The sequence below is a fragment of the Leucoraja erinacea genome, chromosome 21 (assembly GCF_028641065.1).
Source record: "Leucoraja erinacea ecotype New England chromosome 21, Leri_hhj_1, whole genome shotgun sequence".
Lineage (NCBI taxonomy): Eukaryota > Metazoa > Chordata > Chondrichthyes > Rajiformes > Rajidae > Leucoraja > Leucoraja erinaceus.
This window is the reverse complement of record NC_073397.1, coordinates 17,384,169-17,401,375: the sequence shown is the minus strand read 5'-3', so window position 1 is coordinate 17,401,375 and position 17,207 is coordinate 17,384,169. Positions and strand designations below refer to the sequence as shown.

Here is a 17,207-nt window from a genome sequence, read left to right as displayed (position 1 = left end):
GGATGGTTTGGGAAAAGCTCCATCCAAGACGGCAAGAAATTGCAGAGGGTAGTGAACTTAGCCCAGACCATCGCACAAACCAACCTCCCTTCCACTGACTCCATCTGCACTTCACCCTGCAAGACCATTAAAATGATCAAGGACCAGTCTCACCCTAGTCACTCCCTCTTCTCCCCACTTTCTTCAGGCAACAGGTACAGAAGTGTGAAAACGAACACCTCTAGATTCAGGGACAATTTCTTCCCAGGCAACTGAACCATTCTATTACCAACTAGAGAGCGGGCCTGAACTACCATCCACCTCATTGGAGACCCTCAGACTATCTTTTGAACTTTATTGGACTTTATTTAGTGGGAGTGGCGGCGCCTAACGGCAGCGGCTCGACTACAGTCGTCTGTCCTTTTTTATTTTTGTCTTGTTAAATGTATGTCTTTGAGTTAGTTTTTATTATTTTTTTAGCTGTGTATATGTGGGGGGCTGGGGGGGCTGTGGGGGAAACCGTTTAAATCTCTTCCCTGTGCGGGGACCCGACTATTCCCTGTCGGGTCTCGGATGTCGTTGGGCCTAACATCGTGGAGCCGGCGGTGACCTCCGGCCGGGACTAATCTGGGGGCTCCAGTTACAGAGCCTGCGGAACTGACATCGCGGAGCTGGCCAACTTCGGAGCGGGAAGAGCTGTGGTGGCGCGCGGCTGCGACCCGACTTTGGAGTTCGGAGGCACCGGCCGCAGACCCGGTGGACGGGAACATCGGGAGCTCGCAGGTCCCTGGTGGGAGACCGCTTTTCCGAGCTCCGCAACGGCAACTTCTCCCGCTGGAACCGCAGGTTTAAGGACATGGAGCCGGGGCCTAACATCGCCCGGCGCGGCTTAAACGGCCTCAGGACTTACCATCGCCCGCCGGGGGCTTTAACATCGGAGCCCCAGTTCGCCTCGACACTGCAGTTGGACTGCTGGACCACGGGAGAAGGAACAAAGGGAAGAGATAAAGACTTTGCCTTCCATCACAGTGAGGAGATGTTGGAGACTCACTGTGATGGATGTTTATGTAAACTGTGTTAAGTGTGGGTCTTGGATTGTTTTGTAATGTAAAAAACTGTAGAAATGACATTTCGTTCAAACCTAGGTTTGAATGACAATAAATAGCATTCTATTCTATTCTATTCTATTGTATCTTGCACTAAACCTTATAATCTTTATCATGACTATAAACTAAACTAAACTAAATAAACCAAACTAAACTAAGGTTTACCATTAATAGACACAAAATGCTGATGTAACTCAGCGGATCAGGCAGCATTTTTGTAGAAAAGAAATAAGTGACGTTTCTGGTTGAGACCCTTCAGCAGATTGAGAGTTTGGGGAGAGGGAAACTAGAGATATGAAAAGGTGCAAATGAATGATAGGCATGAAAAGACCAAATTGATGCCAGCAATGATGAGCAAGGAAAGGTGAAGCCCACAATGGTCCATTGTTGGCTGTGGAGATGGTGACAGCGAGTGAATGCCAACAGTGAAACTAAGCAGGACAACAGTGAAACTAGTGGGCTGACTAGGGTGGGCGAGGGTCAGTGGGGAAGGGAATGCAAGGGTTACTTGAAGTTAGAGAAATCAATATTCATACCATTGGGTTTTGATTTGCAGGCCCTTTGGCCTACCGAGTCCGCGCTGACCAACGATCCCCATACACTAACTCTCTCCTACACACACACACGCGTTAGGGACAATTTACAATTTTATCGAAACCAGTTAACCTACAAACCTGTACGGCTTTGGAGTGCGGGAGGAAATCGGAGCACCCGGAGAAAACCCACACGGTCCCAGGGAGAGCGTAGAAACTCTGTACAGACAACACCCATAGTCTCTGGCGCTGTAGGCAGCAACTCTACTCTACAGTGCCTATAGAACCTGCAAATTCGAACTCACAGCCAATTAAATGTAATTACTTCTCTAGCCGTTCCTTCTTGTTTCTTCTTCATTTGACCTAAATCTATTTAATCACTGTTTATCTTCATTCCTTTATTTCATCACCTCTATCTGATAAACCTGAGGGAATGAGGAAGCCTCAGCAGTGTGCAATTTTACTGAGACCCCTCTGCACTTTACACAAACATATTGCGTCTTTCCTTCACGAACTGTGTCCGGAATTGACCTTAAGACTCCCTCCGGGGCCAGATTGAGTTTTATTTAGGCTTGGCAGAACTTCCCAGCATTTATGTTTCTATTTATATACCTTTATCAATGTTGTAGATCATTTTCCATTGAGGCATGTTTTCTTCCCATTGTACAACCCCATGGTCCTGACCTGAAACATCGCTCATGCTGCCTGACCCATTGAGTTCCTCCAGCACTTGGTGTTTCATTCCAGATTCCAGCATCTGCAATTCCTTGTGTCATTGCTATCTGATCTTACGGGCACTAACTGACGTCAGGATTCGTGTCATTATGGAATTGTAAACCAGAACTGTAGACTTTAGAGATGCAGCTTGGAAACAGGCCCTTTGGCCCATCGAGTCTGCATCGACCAGCGATCACCCCTTACACTAACACTATCCTATACATGAGGGACAATCTTACAATTTAACCAAAGCTAATTAACCTACAAACCTATTCATCTTTAGAGTGTGGGGAAAAAAACAGAGCATTCAGAGGAAACCCATGCAGTCACGGGGAGAATGTACAAACTCCGTACAGACAGCACCCGTAGTCAGAATCAAACCGGGGTCTCTGATGCTGCGAGCCAGCAACTCTACCACTGTGCCGCCCCAGATGTTTGGAATTCCAATACACTGGCTGACTGAATTCTATTCCAAGGGGCAACCGTGGCTGTCAAGGGAAGTCAAGGACAGTATAAAACTAAAAGAGAAGAGAACATAACTAAGATGAGTGGGAAGCCAGAGGATCGGGAAACTTTTAAAGAACACAAGGTAACTAAAAAGGCAAGATGAAGTACGAAGGTAAGCTAGCCAAGAATATTAAGGAAGATAGTAAAAGCTTCTTTGGGTATGTGAAAAGGAAAAGATTAATTAAGACAAATGTGGGTCCCTTGAAGACAGAAACTGGTGAGTTTATTATGGGGAACAAGGAAATGGCAGATGAGTTGAACAGGTAATTTGGTTCTGTCTTCACGAAGGAAGATACAATCTCCCAAATGTACTAGGGGACAGAAGATCTAGCATGACAGAGGAACTGAAGGAAATACATATTAGTCAGGAAATGGTGTTTGGTAGACTGATGGGACTGAAAGCTGATAAATCCCCAGGGCCTGATGGTCTGCATCCCAGGGTACTCGCGATGGAAGCTCAAGAAATTGTGGAAGCATTGGTGATCATTTTCCACTGCTCTATAGATACTGGATCAGTTCCTGTGCATTGGTGTCTAATGGTATCCCACTTTTTAAGAAAGGAGGGAGAGAGAAAGCAGGGAATTATAGACCAGTTAGCCTGACATCGGTGGTGGGGAAGATGCTGGAGTCAATTATTAAAATGTAATATCGGCGCATTTGGGTAACAGTAACAGGATCGGTCCAAGTCAACATGGATTTACGAAGGGGAAATCTTGCTTAACTAATCTTCTGGAAAATTTTTAGAATGTAACAAGTAAAATGGATAAGGGAGAGCCAGTGGATGTAGTGTATCTGGACTTTCAGAAAGCCTTTGATAAGGTCCCACACAGGAGATTAGTGGGCAAAATTAGAGCACATTGTATTGGGGGTAGGGTATTGACATGGATAGAAAATTGGTTGGCAGCAGGAAACAAAGAGTAGGAATTAACGGGTCCCTTTCAGAATGGCAAGCAGTGGGGTGCCGCAAGTCTCGGTGCAATGACCGCAGCTATTTACAATATCTATTAATGATATAGATGAAGGAATTAAAAGTAATATTAGCAAATTTGCAGTTGACACAAAGCTGGGTGGCGGTGTGAACTGCGAAGAGGATGCAGGGTGACTTGGATAGGTTGGGTGAGCAGGCAGATGCATGGCAGATGCTAGTGGAATCAAGGTATATGGGGAGAAGGCAGGCACGGGTTATTGATTGGGGATGATCAGCCATGATCACAATGAATGGCGGTGCTGGCTCGAAGGGCCGAATGGCCTCCTCCTGCACCTATTTTCTATGTATCTATGTATATAAAATAGAATGAATATAGAATAAGTGTAAGAGAATAAATGTAAGAGACAAAATGCTGGAGTAACTCAGCAGGTCAGGCATCACCTCATGGAGAACATGATTGGTGATGTTTCTGGTCAGGACCCTTCTTCAGGCGCAATTACTGTAGAATTAATATTGACACAACAACAAAGTACCGTTGAACCACTGAACAAGCTACTGCAGATGCTGGAACATTGAGTAAAACACAAAGTACTGGAGTTACTCAGCGGGTCAGGCAGCATCTCTGGAGAACGTGGGTTGGTGACGTTTCAGGACGGGACCCTGGAATCTAAATGGGTGCTTGATGCTTGGGTATGGACTCGATGGGCTGAAGAGCCTGTTGCTGTATCTCTCCTTGAAACTCTTGATTGTGACTCATTGTGGCGACTGGAGTTACATATATAGATTTGGGGCAAAATCGTAGGATTTCACCCCTGTGACGCTTGAGTGAAATTGACATGTGGGAGGAAGGAACTGGTTTAAACCGAAGATGGACACAAAAAGCTGCAGTAACTCAGCGGGACAGGCAGCATCTCTGGAGAATAGGAATAGGTGACGTTTCAGCTAAGACCTAATTGATAGACTTTCACTGAAATCCTGCAACTCTTGTTATTACAAATACAAACGTTATTTCATCAGAAGCATTGAAATTCCTCCAGCCACTAAGGTGGGAATGGAACTCCAGTTTCTGGGTGAAGCACGGGGCTTGAATACCAGTGCGATGACTTCAACACAAAATATCGACTGACACAACTTCTAAATAAAGGTTTCAGTCCGTGGGGCGCAACAGACTTCTCCTGCTTTAAACAAATATGTGCATCAATTTGCTGTTGAAAAAAACTGCATCATTTCAAACATTGCCTTTTAAGTGCAGCCCATTCACGTTCGCCATGGCAACAGTGTTATTTATGATTACAGCTTCACAGACTCCGCCTATTTTGCCCTGTACATTGTTGAGCATGTGAAATCTATGTGTAATGTTGCAATATTATCACTCAGCAGCTTTGAGTAAGTTAGAGATGGTGCAATCACCCAGTGCCTTTGCAAAGCTAGCCTGAAAACATTAATTTTCTGTTTCTCGCGCCCTCCCTTCTCTCTCTTTATTTCCTGAGAATTAATGGAATTTAATACTTTATTGTCACATGTGACAAGGCACAGTGAAATTCTTTGCTTGCATACCCAAGGTATGCAACATATCCAGCACTTTGTGTTTATTTTAACATTTAAAATACATCTGGTACATTAACAGAAATGGTTTAAGGGGTTATGTGTCAGAAGGAACTGCAGATGCTGGTTTACACCATAGTTAAACGCAAAAATACTGGGGTAACTCAGCAGGTCAGGCTGCATCTCTGGAGAAAAGAAATACGTGACGTTTCTGGTCGAGACCCTTCTTCAGAATGGGAGTCAGGGGAGACAGAAACTAGAGAACAAATTAGAGCCAGCACCAACGGACAAAGAGTGCACAATGGTCCATTGTTGGCTGTGGAAGAGATGATAACGAAGGGGTACAAACAGTGAATCTAGCAGGACAACTAGGGTGGGGGAGGGATGGAGAGAGAGGGAATGCAAGTTACTTGATATTAGAGAAGTCAATATTCATGCCGCTGGATTGTAAGTTCCCAAAGCGCAGTTTAGTTTAGTTTAGTTTAGTTTAGTTTATTGTCAAGTGTACCAAGCTACAGTGAAAAGCCTTTTCAATCCTGAACTTGGATGCTGTCTGTATGGAGTTTGCACGTTCTCCCTGTGACCACGTGGGTTTCCTCCAGGTACTCCGGTTTCCTCCTACAAACCAAGCCATGCAGGTTTGTAGGTAAATTGCCTAATTGCCCCTGGTGTGTAAAGAGTGGATGAGAAAGTGGGATAACACAGAACTAATGTGATTGGGTGATCGACAGTTGTCGTGGACTCGGTGGGCCAAAGGGCTGAGGAAGGGTCCCAATCCAAGATGTCATCTATTTATTTTCCTCTAGAGATGCTGCCTGTGCTGCTGAGTTACTCCAGCACTGTGTATATCTTTAGTATAAATCAGCATCTGCAGTTCTTTGTGTAGGAAGAAATGTTAGTTGCCTGGATAGAGTGGATGTGGAGAGGATGTTTCCACTAGTGTGAGAGTCTAGGATCAGAGGTCATAGCTCCCAGAATAAAAGGATGTACCTGTAGAAAAGAGATGAGGAGGAATTACTTTAGTCAGTGGGTGGTGAATCAGTTGAATTAATTGCCACAGACAGCGGTGGAGGCCGAGTCAATGGATATTTTTAAGGCGGAGATTGATAGATTCTTGATTAGTAATGGTGTCAGCGGTTATGGAGAGAAGGCTGGAGAATGGGGTTGAGAGGGAAAGATGAATGGCGGAGTAGACTTGATGGGCTGAATGGCCTAATTCTGTTCCTATAATTTATGAATGTATGAGGTGACATTTCATGTCGGAACCCTTCCTCAGATTGTTTCTTTGCTTCTAAATTAAGCTAGTGGCCATTTAGGAAGGAACTGCAGATGCTGGTTTAAACCGAAGATCGACACAAAAAGCTGGAGTAACTCAGCGGCTCAAGCAGCATCACAGAAGACAAGGAATAGGTGACGTTTCGGGACTCAAGGAGGGTCTAGAGTAGGAGGCGGGTCTTGGTGATCTAAGATCCGCCCGCCCTCTTCTGTTCACCACTGGGAAAGATATTTGAAACAGGGTGTTGTTTTTTTCCAGCCCTTCCCCTGTTGTGTTGCCAATGGGCCCGTGTTGCTCGGCGAGGATGTTGCAATAAGCGAAGCAGCCAACGTCAGCCAGCTCAGACCGAGAGTGAAAGCGCGTAGCTCAGTAATAATTCACCAAGATTACAGTAGCCTCTCATTATAAAGCTGCCCGGCCACTGATCAGTCAGTACCAGCCTCAGATTCACATCGGATTCCCCCCTTTTTTAAACAACCAAAGGACAATTCTACCGACCAGAAACAACTTGCACTTTCCCTACCTTCTCCAATGGAAGTTTTCAACTAAGCTTATCTTTTAATTTAATTTCGAGGAATTACAGAAGAATCATTCATCTGCGGAAAATATTGGGAACTCTCCCTTACAACTGGACATGCCGCCCGTGGTTCAATACCGACCCTAACTTGGGAGGGAATTTCGTTCCACTGTGAGTTTTACACGTGGGGGAAACTCGGAGAAGCAAACGAGAGACAAAGTAATCTACTGGAGAATCGGTGTCCAGGAACTTTTCATACAACAGGGTGGGGAATAAAAGAGAAACGGAAGGATATTGCTTTGTAACACGTCGTTACTATATAACCAGAAGTAGCCAACAGGTAAGTTTCATGAAAGCAACACACTCGTGTAACGACTGCAGTTGCTCTTTTAAAACTCCAGCTCTTTGTCCATGCCAGCGCCGCCGGCTTTGTAAAGTGTTGGGAAACTGTGGAGTGATTGCACAGAGAAATATTTCACCCCTCCCCACCAATACAGAAAGCAGTCCAAATTCGCACTCAAAACATAAACCCCCCCACACCCTCCCCAGTTCCTTCGGTAGCGGTTTTATTCTTCTGGGTTTAGGATTTTTTTTTAAGTTCGATGTTACCACTACACTTCACCCCTCCCTCCCTACCAAACACGTTACAGAAAGCAACCGTTTTAATGCCAGTTAAATTTGCACTGAAATAAAATCTAACCGGCCCCTCCACCCTCCACAGTCCCTTCGATATCGGGTTTATTCTTCTGGGGTTAAGACTCATTTTTAAATAATATTTTGTTATTTCGATGTTGGTGACCGATGCGCGCTTCCCCCTCTTCTTTCGTCCCGTTGTGTCGACTGATTGAGACCAGTTGACTTTTGTTAAGAGGAATGAGGGTTGAGCGGAGTTTTAATGGGGCATTGCCCAATATTTCTTCACCTTCCCTCCGCATGCGTTTGGGATCCGGGAAGTTTGGGATCAGTTTTAGCCGGGGGGGTTGTCCAGAAGATTAAATGAATTAATAAACACGCTCCTTTTCCTTGGAAAAGCTCAGAACAAAGGGAATGAGTTTCCAAAATTGGGCTTCAGTAGGGACATGGAACTCCCAAATAACTTTTTCCGATGGGCAGCGTTCAAATAGCATTCACTAGCATGGGCTTCTTTCCCCTTTTCATGATGGTGCTAAAGTTGGGAGCTGGAATGGTGGAGCATGAGGTAGGGGCCGAGTGGTCTCTCTCTGTTTCTTTTGTTCAAGAGTAGAGGAGCAGCAGTGGTTGAGTTTCCTTCGGGAGGTCATTGCCCCAATTGTCTGTTGGACACGTGCCCCTCCCAGCGTTGGACCCTGGGAAATGGAGTCCGTGACTTTGAGAATGAAGTGCAAGGGCTTGGTTTCCTCCCATGGTCCTAGCTCATGGGCACCCTGCAACCCAGCCCCAGCAATGTTTATTTCTTTGTTTTCAAGTAACCCTTGCATTCCCTCTCGCTCCGTCCCTCCCCCATCCTAGTCATCCGACTCGATTTACTGTGTAGGAAGGAACTACAGATGCTGGTTTACACTAAAGATATAGACACGAAAAGCTGGAGCTGGAGATAGACATTTTGTGTCTACCTTTCATGTTCCTTGCCAGCTGCTTAGTTGTTCACCATAAGACGAGTGAATTTCCCCCAACTTGGGTCAAGTTCTCATCTAAGAACAAAGAACTGCAGATGCTGATTTATACCAAAGATAGACACAAAGTGCTGGAGTAACTCAGAGGGTCAGGCAACATCTCTGGAGAAACAATGATAGGTTAAGAGAGGGTGACATTAGTTGTTCAGTCTTTGATCGTAGACAGGAGCAGAATTAGGCCATTTGGCCCTTTGAGTGTTGCATCATTCAATCATGGCTGATCTATCTTTCCCTCTCAACCCCATATTCCTGCCTTCTCCCCGTAACCTTTGATGCCCTTCCTAAACACGAACGTATCAATCTGCTTTAAAAATAACCAATGACTTGCTCCCCACTGCCATATGTGACAATGAATTCCATAGGTCCACCACCCTCTGACTAAAGAAATTCATCATCATCTTCTTTTTAAAGGGTTATTCTTTTTATTCTGAGCCTGTGCCCTTGGACCCTAGACTCCCCCACTACTGGATAGATATTTTCCGCATCCACTCTATCCAGACCTTTAAGGAGTTTCTCACCGGTGAGGATTGGATTGAGGGGGGGGATTCAGATCTCAATAATCAACAACAAAATGAATAAAAACTAAGGTTATACGGGTGGAATGAAAAGTATTCAGAGTCCTGGGTGTTTAGATTTTTTTTAATTTAGCATTTAGAGATACAGCCCAGAAACAGGTTATTTGGCCCACCGAGTCCACGCTGACCAGTGGTCACCCTGTACACTTGTTCTAACCTACAAACCTGGGAAAATTAACAGAATTAACAGACGCCAATTAACTTACAAAAGCACACATCTTTGGAGTGTGGGAGGAAACTGGAGCACCCGGAGAAAACCCACATGGTCACAGGGAGAATGGAGAAACTATATACAGACAGCATCGAACCCGGGTCTCTGGCGCTGTGAGACAGCAGCTCTACCGCTGTGCTACTGTGCCAATGTTGAGAGGGGGGGGGGGGGGGGGGGTTGAGAGGGAGGAGGGGGTGAAATAATTGGAGGCCCCTCTCAGGAGCATAGTTTGCCTTTACATGGAAACAGTCACCACTTCCTACAATGTATGACAAACCCTGATCTGTTCCTTCAGCAATGAACTAATTTATTTTTTCCATGCTCTGAACCATTTTGGTTGAGTGATCTATGAACAGGGTGTTTGTCGGTGTTACTCATGAATGAGGCATGAGGCATCACTGAGGTTTGATTGGGCCGGGCTGTGACTTGTTACCTGAACTATTGGCTGACTGACTCCTCCTGCAGCGTGATTCACCAGTTCTCTGTTCAGAGGTTATTTAGGGGCGATCGCTGAGTGCCATCCCTTGTGTTTGTCATCAAGGAAGTGAGCTGAAGCTTTGACTCACATTGATGGCAATCTGTAATGCAGCAATTGTGCCGCCCTTGGGTAGAGCTGCAGCCTTACAGCGCCATAGACCTTGGTTCAAACCTGACTACGGGTTTGTATATTCTCCCTGTGACCATGTGGGTTTTCTCCGGGTGTTCTGGTTTCCTCCCACATTCCAAAGACATAGGGTTTTATGTTAATTGGCTACAGTAAGATTGTAAATTATTCCTCATGTGCAGGATGTTAGTTAGTGTACAGAGTGATTGTTGGTCGGCATGGACTCAGTGGGCTGATGGGCTTTTTACCATGCTGTCTGTCTAAAGTCAGCAGACCACCTGAATCACTGAGTTACTCCAGCACTTTGTGTCTTTTTTTTGTAAACCAGCACCTGTGGTTCCTTGTGTCTGACATTTTGTAAAGCTGACTCTCTCTTTCCCCAGATCCCCATGAGTGTGAATACCCAGATGCCTCTCCCTTCACAACATGCTCGGCTGAAGAGGGTAGACTTTGACGACACCGATGACCCCGACTTTCCCAAATGCAAGCGGGTGCGTTTGAGTCAACTCTCCATCCCAGCCTTGTCGCCCTGCCTCGGCTCGCCCTCCCCAACACCCTCCTCCTCCACCACCGATGACAACAATGCGTCACGCATCGGACCCTACCTCCTGCTTAGTCCCACGGAGACTAACAACTCCTACAGAGCCATCCACACTGACACGGAACGGGAATACATCTGCAAGGTACGATGACCATGTTTATGGAGGGAGGGAGGGATCCTCCCGTGCTTTGCAAGTCAGTGGTTTAATTACATATTGATAGTTTAGTTTTAGTCTCAGTCTGAAGAAAGGTCTTGAATCGAAACGTCACCTATTCTTCGTCTCCAGAGATGCTGTCAGACCCGCCGAGTTACTCCAGCATTTTGTATCTATCTGAGTTGAGTGATATAGGGTGAGTCCACACCAACCATCGATCAACCGTTCACACCAGTTCTATGCCCTGCACATTGGGAGCAATTTGCAGAAGCCAATTAGACTACAATCACATACTTCTTTCGGATGCGAGAGGAAACCAGAACACACGGAGGAAACTCAGGCGGTCACAGGGAGAACGTACAGACTCCACACAGACAGCACCCGTAGTCAGGTTCGAACCCGGGTCTCTGGCACTGTGAGGTGACAACTCTACTGCTGCTGTACAGATGCGTGTTCTGCATTCCATCCAGTCAAATCATCCCATTTTTTTCAAAAGGCACAAAGTGCTGGTGTAACTCAGTGGATCAGGCAGCATCTCTGGAGAACATGAATAGGTTGAGTCAGGTGGTGTGCACTTTCAAGCTTCTTTATCTTCTGCCAGGTGGGAACATGGAGACAGAGGAATGACCGGGATGGGATATGTACTTAGGTTGGCTGATTTTCTGGGTTAGTCTGCAGCGTGGATGGAGTCAATGGTGGGGAGCCTGGTCTATGAGGTGGACTGGGCCAGTCAAGATTTAGGTTTCTTATTGTTACATGTACCAATGTACGTGGAAAGCTCTGTTTTGCATACTGTCCATTCATATCAGTTAATACTACAGAGAAATACAATCGTCAAACTCGTACAATAGATACAGAGTGCAGAATATAGTTCTCAGCATTGTAGCGCATCAGTTCCAGAGACAAAGTCCAATGTCCGCAATGGGTTAGAGGTGAATCGGACAGTACCCTACCCTATTGAAGGACTGTTCAGAAGCCTGACAACAGAGGGGAAGAAGCTGTTCCCAAGTCTACTGCAATATAATCAGGTCAAACTCTTGCGCAATAAATGGAGCAAAAGGGAGTGCAGAATATATTTTACAGCATCAGTTCCATTGATGAAGTTCAGTGTCCTTAATGGAGTAGAGGTGAATCGGACAGTACCCTAGTTTATTGAAGGACCACGATACAATCAAGGTAAACTCTAGTACAATGTGGTAGAGGTAAATTGCACAGTACCGTGGTACCTTGTACCAATACACGACAAGCAAGTCAGACAATGCTATACATAAATCCAATCAGACAGTACCCTAACTTATGGAAGAAGGGGAAGATACAGTGTGCAGAATATAGTTCCCAGCATTGTAGTGCTTCAGGTCTGTAGACAGAAACAATGTATAGGGTAGAGGGGAATCGGACTATACTCTGGCACAAGTCTACAATACAATACAAGCTAGCCAAACTCTAGTACAGTAGGTAGAGTGAAGGGGGCGGTTGGAGAGTGCAGGATATGGTTGTGTGTTTAGTGTGGAAACTGAATGTGCCCCCTCCTCACCCCCACAGGTGTTTTCCATGAGGCACTACAATGAGGTGATAGCTCCGTACGCCCGGCTCCCTCCGCACCCCCACGTGGGGCAGCTGGCGGAGGTGATCGCGGGCGAGTGCAAGGCCTACGTGTTCTTCCCCTGCGGCCAGGGCGACATGCACTCCTATGTGCGGGCCTGCAAGCGGGTGCAGGAGGAGGAGGCAGCCGGGCTGTTCCTGCAGATGGTGGAGGCTGTGGCGCATTGTCACGGACACGGCGTGGTGCTGCGCGACCTCAAACTGCGCAGATTTATCTTCACAAACCGCCGCAGGTGAGGCCCCAGGAGGGCGGGTTGAGAGGGGGTGGGGAGAGGAGGGGCGGCAGAGGGTGCAGGGGCGGGGAGAGGAGAGGGTACATGTTTTGCATACTGGCCATTCATATCAGTTAATACTACAGGGGGGGAAGTATAAGATGGAGAGGAGGGGGGGTGGGGGAGAGAGGGTACAGTGGAGGAGGGAGGCAGGGGGGGGGGGGGAGAGAGGGTACGGTGGAGGGGAGAGGGAGAGGGAGAGTGGGGATGGGCCCCGTACACCCTTAGTCTGGCACCATCCTACAGACTCGGGACAATTTACGGAAGCCAATTAACCTCCAAGCCCACATGTCTTTGGAGTGTGGAAAGAAACCGGAGTGCCCGGAAAAATCCCACGCGGTCACAGGGAGAATGTACAAAGTGCAAGCAGCACCCGTGGTCAGGATCAAGCCTGGGTCTCTGGTGCAGTGAGGCAACCAACTCTGTGCCAGAGTGTAGGATAGAACTAATGTGTGGGTGATCAATGGTCAGCATGGATGCAATGGGCCCGTGTCCATGCTGCATCTCTAAACCAAGCCAGTTTTATAATGTTTTTCCCCCCCATCTCTTTACTACAGAAACAAGCTGTGTCTGGAGAACCTGGAGGACTCGTGCCTCCTGAAGGGGGACGATGATTCCTTGATGGACAAGCATGGCTGCCCGGCCTATGTGGGCCCAGAGATCCTCAACAGCAAGCAGTCATACTCGGGGAAGGCAGCAGACGTCTGGAGCCTGGGGGTGATCCTGTACACCATGCTGGTGGGACGCTACCCCTTCCAGGACACCGAGCCCGCAGCACTCTTCACCAAGATCCGCCGCGGACTCTTCACCATCCCCGAGAGCCTGTCGCCCAAAGCCAAGTGCCTCATCCGGTGCCTCCTGCGACGAGAGCCAGCGGACAGACTGACGGCCAGCGAGATCTTGGACCATCCTTGGTTCAAGTCCAACTTCCACCTGTCCTCCAACTCCAACCCGTTGACTGATCAGCTGGTGCCAGATGGTTACACGGACAACCTGAACGATTTGTAGAGAGACATTGAGTTTTATTTTTGTTGTAACAACTGATTAAGAAAGTATTTTAAAAAAGAGTCAGGGTTTTGCCTCGCTTGCCTGCAGATTGGACAAGGATCTTAACCATTCAGACCGTGGAGTGCTCTGAAGCATGCAGTTCTAACCGGGGGTTCTAGGTTACAGCCAGTGATCACAAACCTGACATCTTGTGACGTCCAGTCTCCGTCTCGGAAGAACAAAACGCAGGGAATTGCTTGGACAGGGATGGGCGATCCTTCCAAAACTCAGGCACGCTTTTCCCAAGGGGAGGAAGTCTCTGGACACCGTCCTTTGTGTTGTTAACGGGATTGGCTGGGAGCAACGGATGGTGATGGAAATACTCCCTGTGCAAGGGATGGAGACCAATCACTGAGACCTGACGTAAATCAGTTGCCCGCTGAGCCTTTCTTTGCCCCTTTGATGGGGGCATTGGTTGGTTGGTTCATTGTGCCTTTTCCAGGATTTTTCAAGCCAGGGACCAAAGTCCTTTATTATTCCTGCACTCTGTGAAGAGATTTTGAAGGGGTGGGGGTTGGGCAGCTATGATTTGGGATGTGAAGCTCCCTATTGCAATGATGTGAATTGTCTAAACTGCCCACAATCTGCCCAGATGGTGAACTGGTGGAAGAGAGTTTGCGTTATGTGGCTGTGCAATATTAATGGACATTACTGGTGCTTTTGAGGAACAGAGACCAGATGGACCAGCTTTGCTTGTTGTCATTTCGAGCCGATTACTACTGTGTGCCACACAATTCCAAGAAGCTGAGGCCCAACACTTGATACGATCATATTTACAGCCTCTTCAGTGTTTACAGACCAGAACACAGAGATCTGGAGGCTCCTTCGTTGGTTGGGACTGTTCTAAAATGATTGGACATCAAACCAATACTGTCCTCTTATTTACTTGCCTGCAGAGCACAGTAGTAATTGCCTGTGCTCCTCATAGCACCAGGGACCCCGGTTCGATCCTGGCCTGGTGTGCTGCTATCTGTGTGGAGTTTGCATGTTCTACCTGTGACCGCATGGGTTTCCTCCCATATTCCAAAAGGCGTGTTTTTGTGGCCTCCATAAATTGCCCCTAGTCTGTAGAAAGCGGATGAGAAAGTGGGATAACATGGAAAGAGATTGAAAGGGTGACTGATGGCCGGTGTGGACCCGGTGGGCCAAAGGGCCTGTTTCATGCTGTACCTCTAAACATAAACAAGAACATGCACTACTCTGCTATAGGCTGCCCCTCTCCTTCCATTACAAGGAGCCTTTATTCAAATAATCAGTTACAAAGAACTGGAAAGATGAAAACTGCCCAGCAGTTTGCAAACATCTTTCAATGAATCATCATGTTACAATGTTGTCGTCCTCAACAACAATGCATTCATTCCTTCCCCACCCCACCCCACCCCACCCCACCCACAGCGGTCAGCATTCATGGAAGGCCTGCACAGACACTGCGTGTTCCCTCTCCAGGGACATGTGGGCACGGACACAGACCAGGAAGAGGGGCATCCTGCCCATCCTCAACCAAAGACGCACCCGGGGGGGGGCCAAACACCACGAATGATAGACACAAAATGCTGGAGTAACTCAGCGGGTCAGGCAGCATCTCTGGAGAATGGGAATAGGTGAATATGTCAGAACCCTTCTTCAGGCTGAAAGTAGAGGTGGGGGGGAGGGAGAAATAAACTGAAGGAGAGAAAAAGCCAAGATCAAACCAGGGCCGGCAACAGATGACCTCAGGAAGGGTGGAGCCCATAATGGCCCATTATTGGCTGGGGAAGAATATGGTAACAAGGATGCGAACAGTGGAACTGGTAGGATGACTAGTGGGGGGGGGAGGGGAGGGGGGGGGGGGGGGGGGGGGGGGGGGGGGGGGGAGGGGAGGTAATGGAGGAGTTACTTGAAATTGAAGACGTCGATGTTCATACCGCTGGGTTGTAAATATGAGGTGCCGTGGAGGAGGCCCAGGATAGAAAGGTCAGTATGGGATGGGGAGTTAAAATGTTTGGCTAGAATGATAGGACTGGTTCTTGGGCAGATACTGGTTCTTTTGCAGTTTTTGTACAGAATATTATCTATGACAAGCTGATGTAAATGTTGATAAACTGCTGCACAACACAAACACTACATTTGAAATATTGCCTGTATGTACTGATTGTATAGTTGTCAATTTCAATTAAAAATTGTATTTTTAGTTTTGTGTTCAATCTTGGGTTTTGTGTCAAACAGTCGGGTAGCAGCCAATAGTGGAGATCTTTCAGCTGGTACACAAAAATGCCGGAGAAACTCAGCGGATGCAGCAGCATCTATGGAGCGAAGGAAATAGGCAACGCTTCGAGTCGAAACGTTGCTTATTTCCTTCGCTCCATAGATGCTGCTGCACCCACTGAGTTTCTCCAGTATTTTTGTGTACCTTTGATTTTCCAGCATCTGCAGTTCCTTCTTAAACACGAGATCTTTCAGCTGTTTGGCATCTCTCCATTTGAACAATGATCAGGATCCACAAAAATGAAGGGAATGACAAAACACATTGCTGGCTGACTCATTTTAATTCCACAAAGATCCATGTCAGATACTGTAAATGATGGGTGTAGCAGGAGATGAAATTGTGTCCCATACAGTCAACAGGAAATAAAATCAAGAGACTCGAACAGTCTGTGGTCCACACCTATTTGGCTCGGATACTCCCGACTACACGAACAAGATGCTGGAGTAACTCGGCAGGTCAGGCAGCATCTCTACAGAAAAGGAATAGGTGACGTTAAAGGTCAAGACATTTCCTGAACCCGAAACGTCACCTATTCCTTTTCTCCAGAGATTCTGCCTGACCCACCGAGTTACTCCATTATTTTGTGTCTACGGTGTAAAACCAACATCTGCAGTTCCTTCCTGCGCATGTGGGAGGAAACCAGCGTGTCGGGTAACATCTGTGGAGGGAATTGGACAGACGATGTTTTGGGTTGGGACCTATCTTCACACTGAAGTGTCCCAATTTGAAATGTCATCTGTCCATTCCCTTTACAGATGCCACCTGATCCACCGAGTTCCACCAGCACTTGGAGTCATAAGGCAAGGAAACAGGCCTTTCGGCCCAACTTGTCCATGTTGACCAAGATGCCCCATCTACACTAGTCCCATTTGCTCACGTTTGGCCCACATCCCTCTGAACCTTTTGTATCCATGTACCTGTCCCAAGTGTCTTTTAAATGCTGTTATGGTTCCTTCCTCAACTACCTCCTCTGGCAGCTCCATATGCCCACCACTTTTCGCTCAAGATTGCAGCAACAGCGGTTTTAACATTATCCGTTTACAAATCACTGTAAACTTTCACCATTTAATTAATTCCAATGTTATCAACTCCTCCCCCCACCTCCCGCCCAAAAAAAGCTAATGGTCTTGTGTGTGCTTCCTTGGTCAGATCTGCCACTAGTCCCTCGACCAAAAGCTTTCCTCCTTTTGTTAGTA

The 17,207-nt window shown here is 47.0% G+C and overlaps 1 protein-coding gene across 1 annotated transcript; it reads left to right on the top strand.

The window, feature by feature from the left end:
- Positions 1-6,526: 6,526 nt before the first annotated feature.
- On the top strand, positions 6,527-15,583 carry trib3 (tribbles pseudokinase 3). Its single transcript, XM_055652262.1, has 4 exons — positions 6,527-7,448; positions 10,534-10,833; positions 12,388-12,680; positions 13,277-15,583. Exons 2-4 carry the CDS (start codon positions 10,540-10,542, stop codon positions 13,725-13,727), a joined length of 1,038 nt encoding a protein of 345 aa, XP_055508237.1. The 5' UTR covers positions 6,527-7,448; positions 10,534-10,539; the 3' UTR covers positions 13,728-15,583.
- The last annotated feature ends 1,624 nt before the right edge of the window (positions 15,584-17,207 follow it).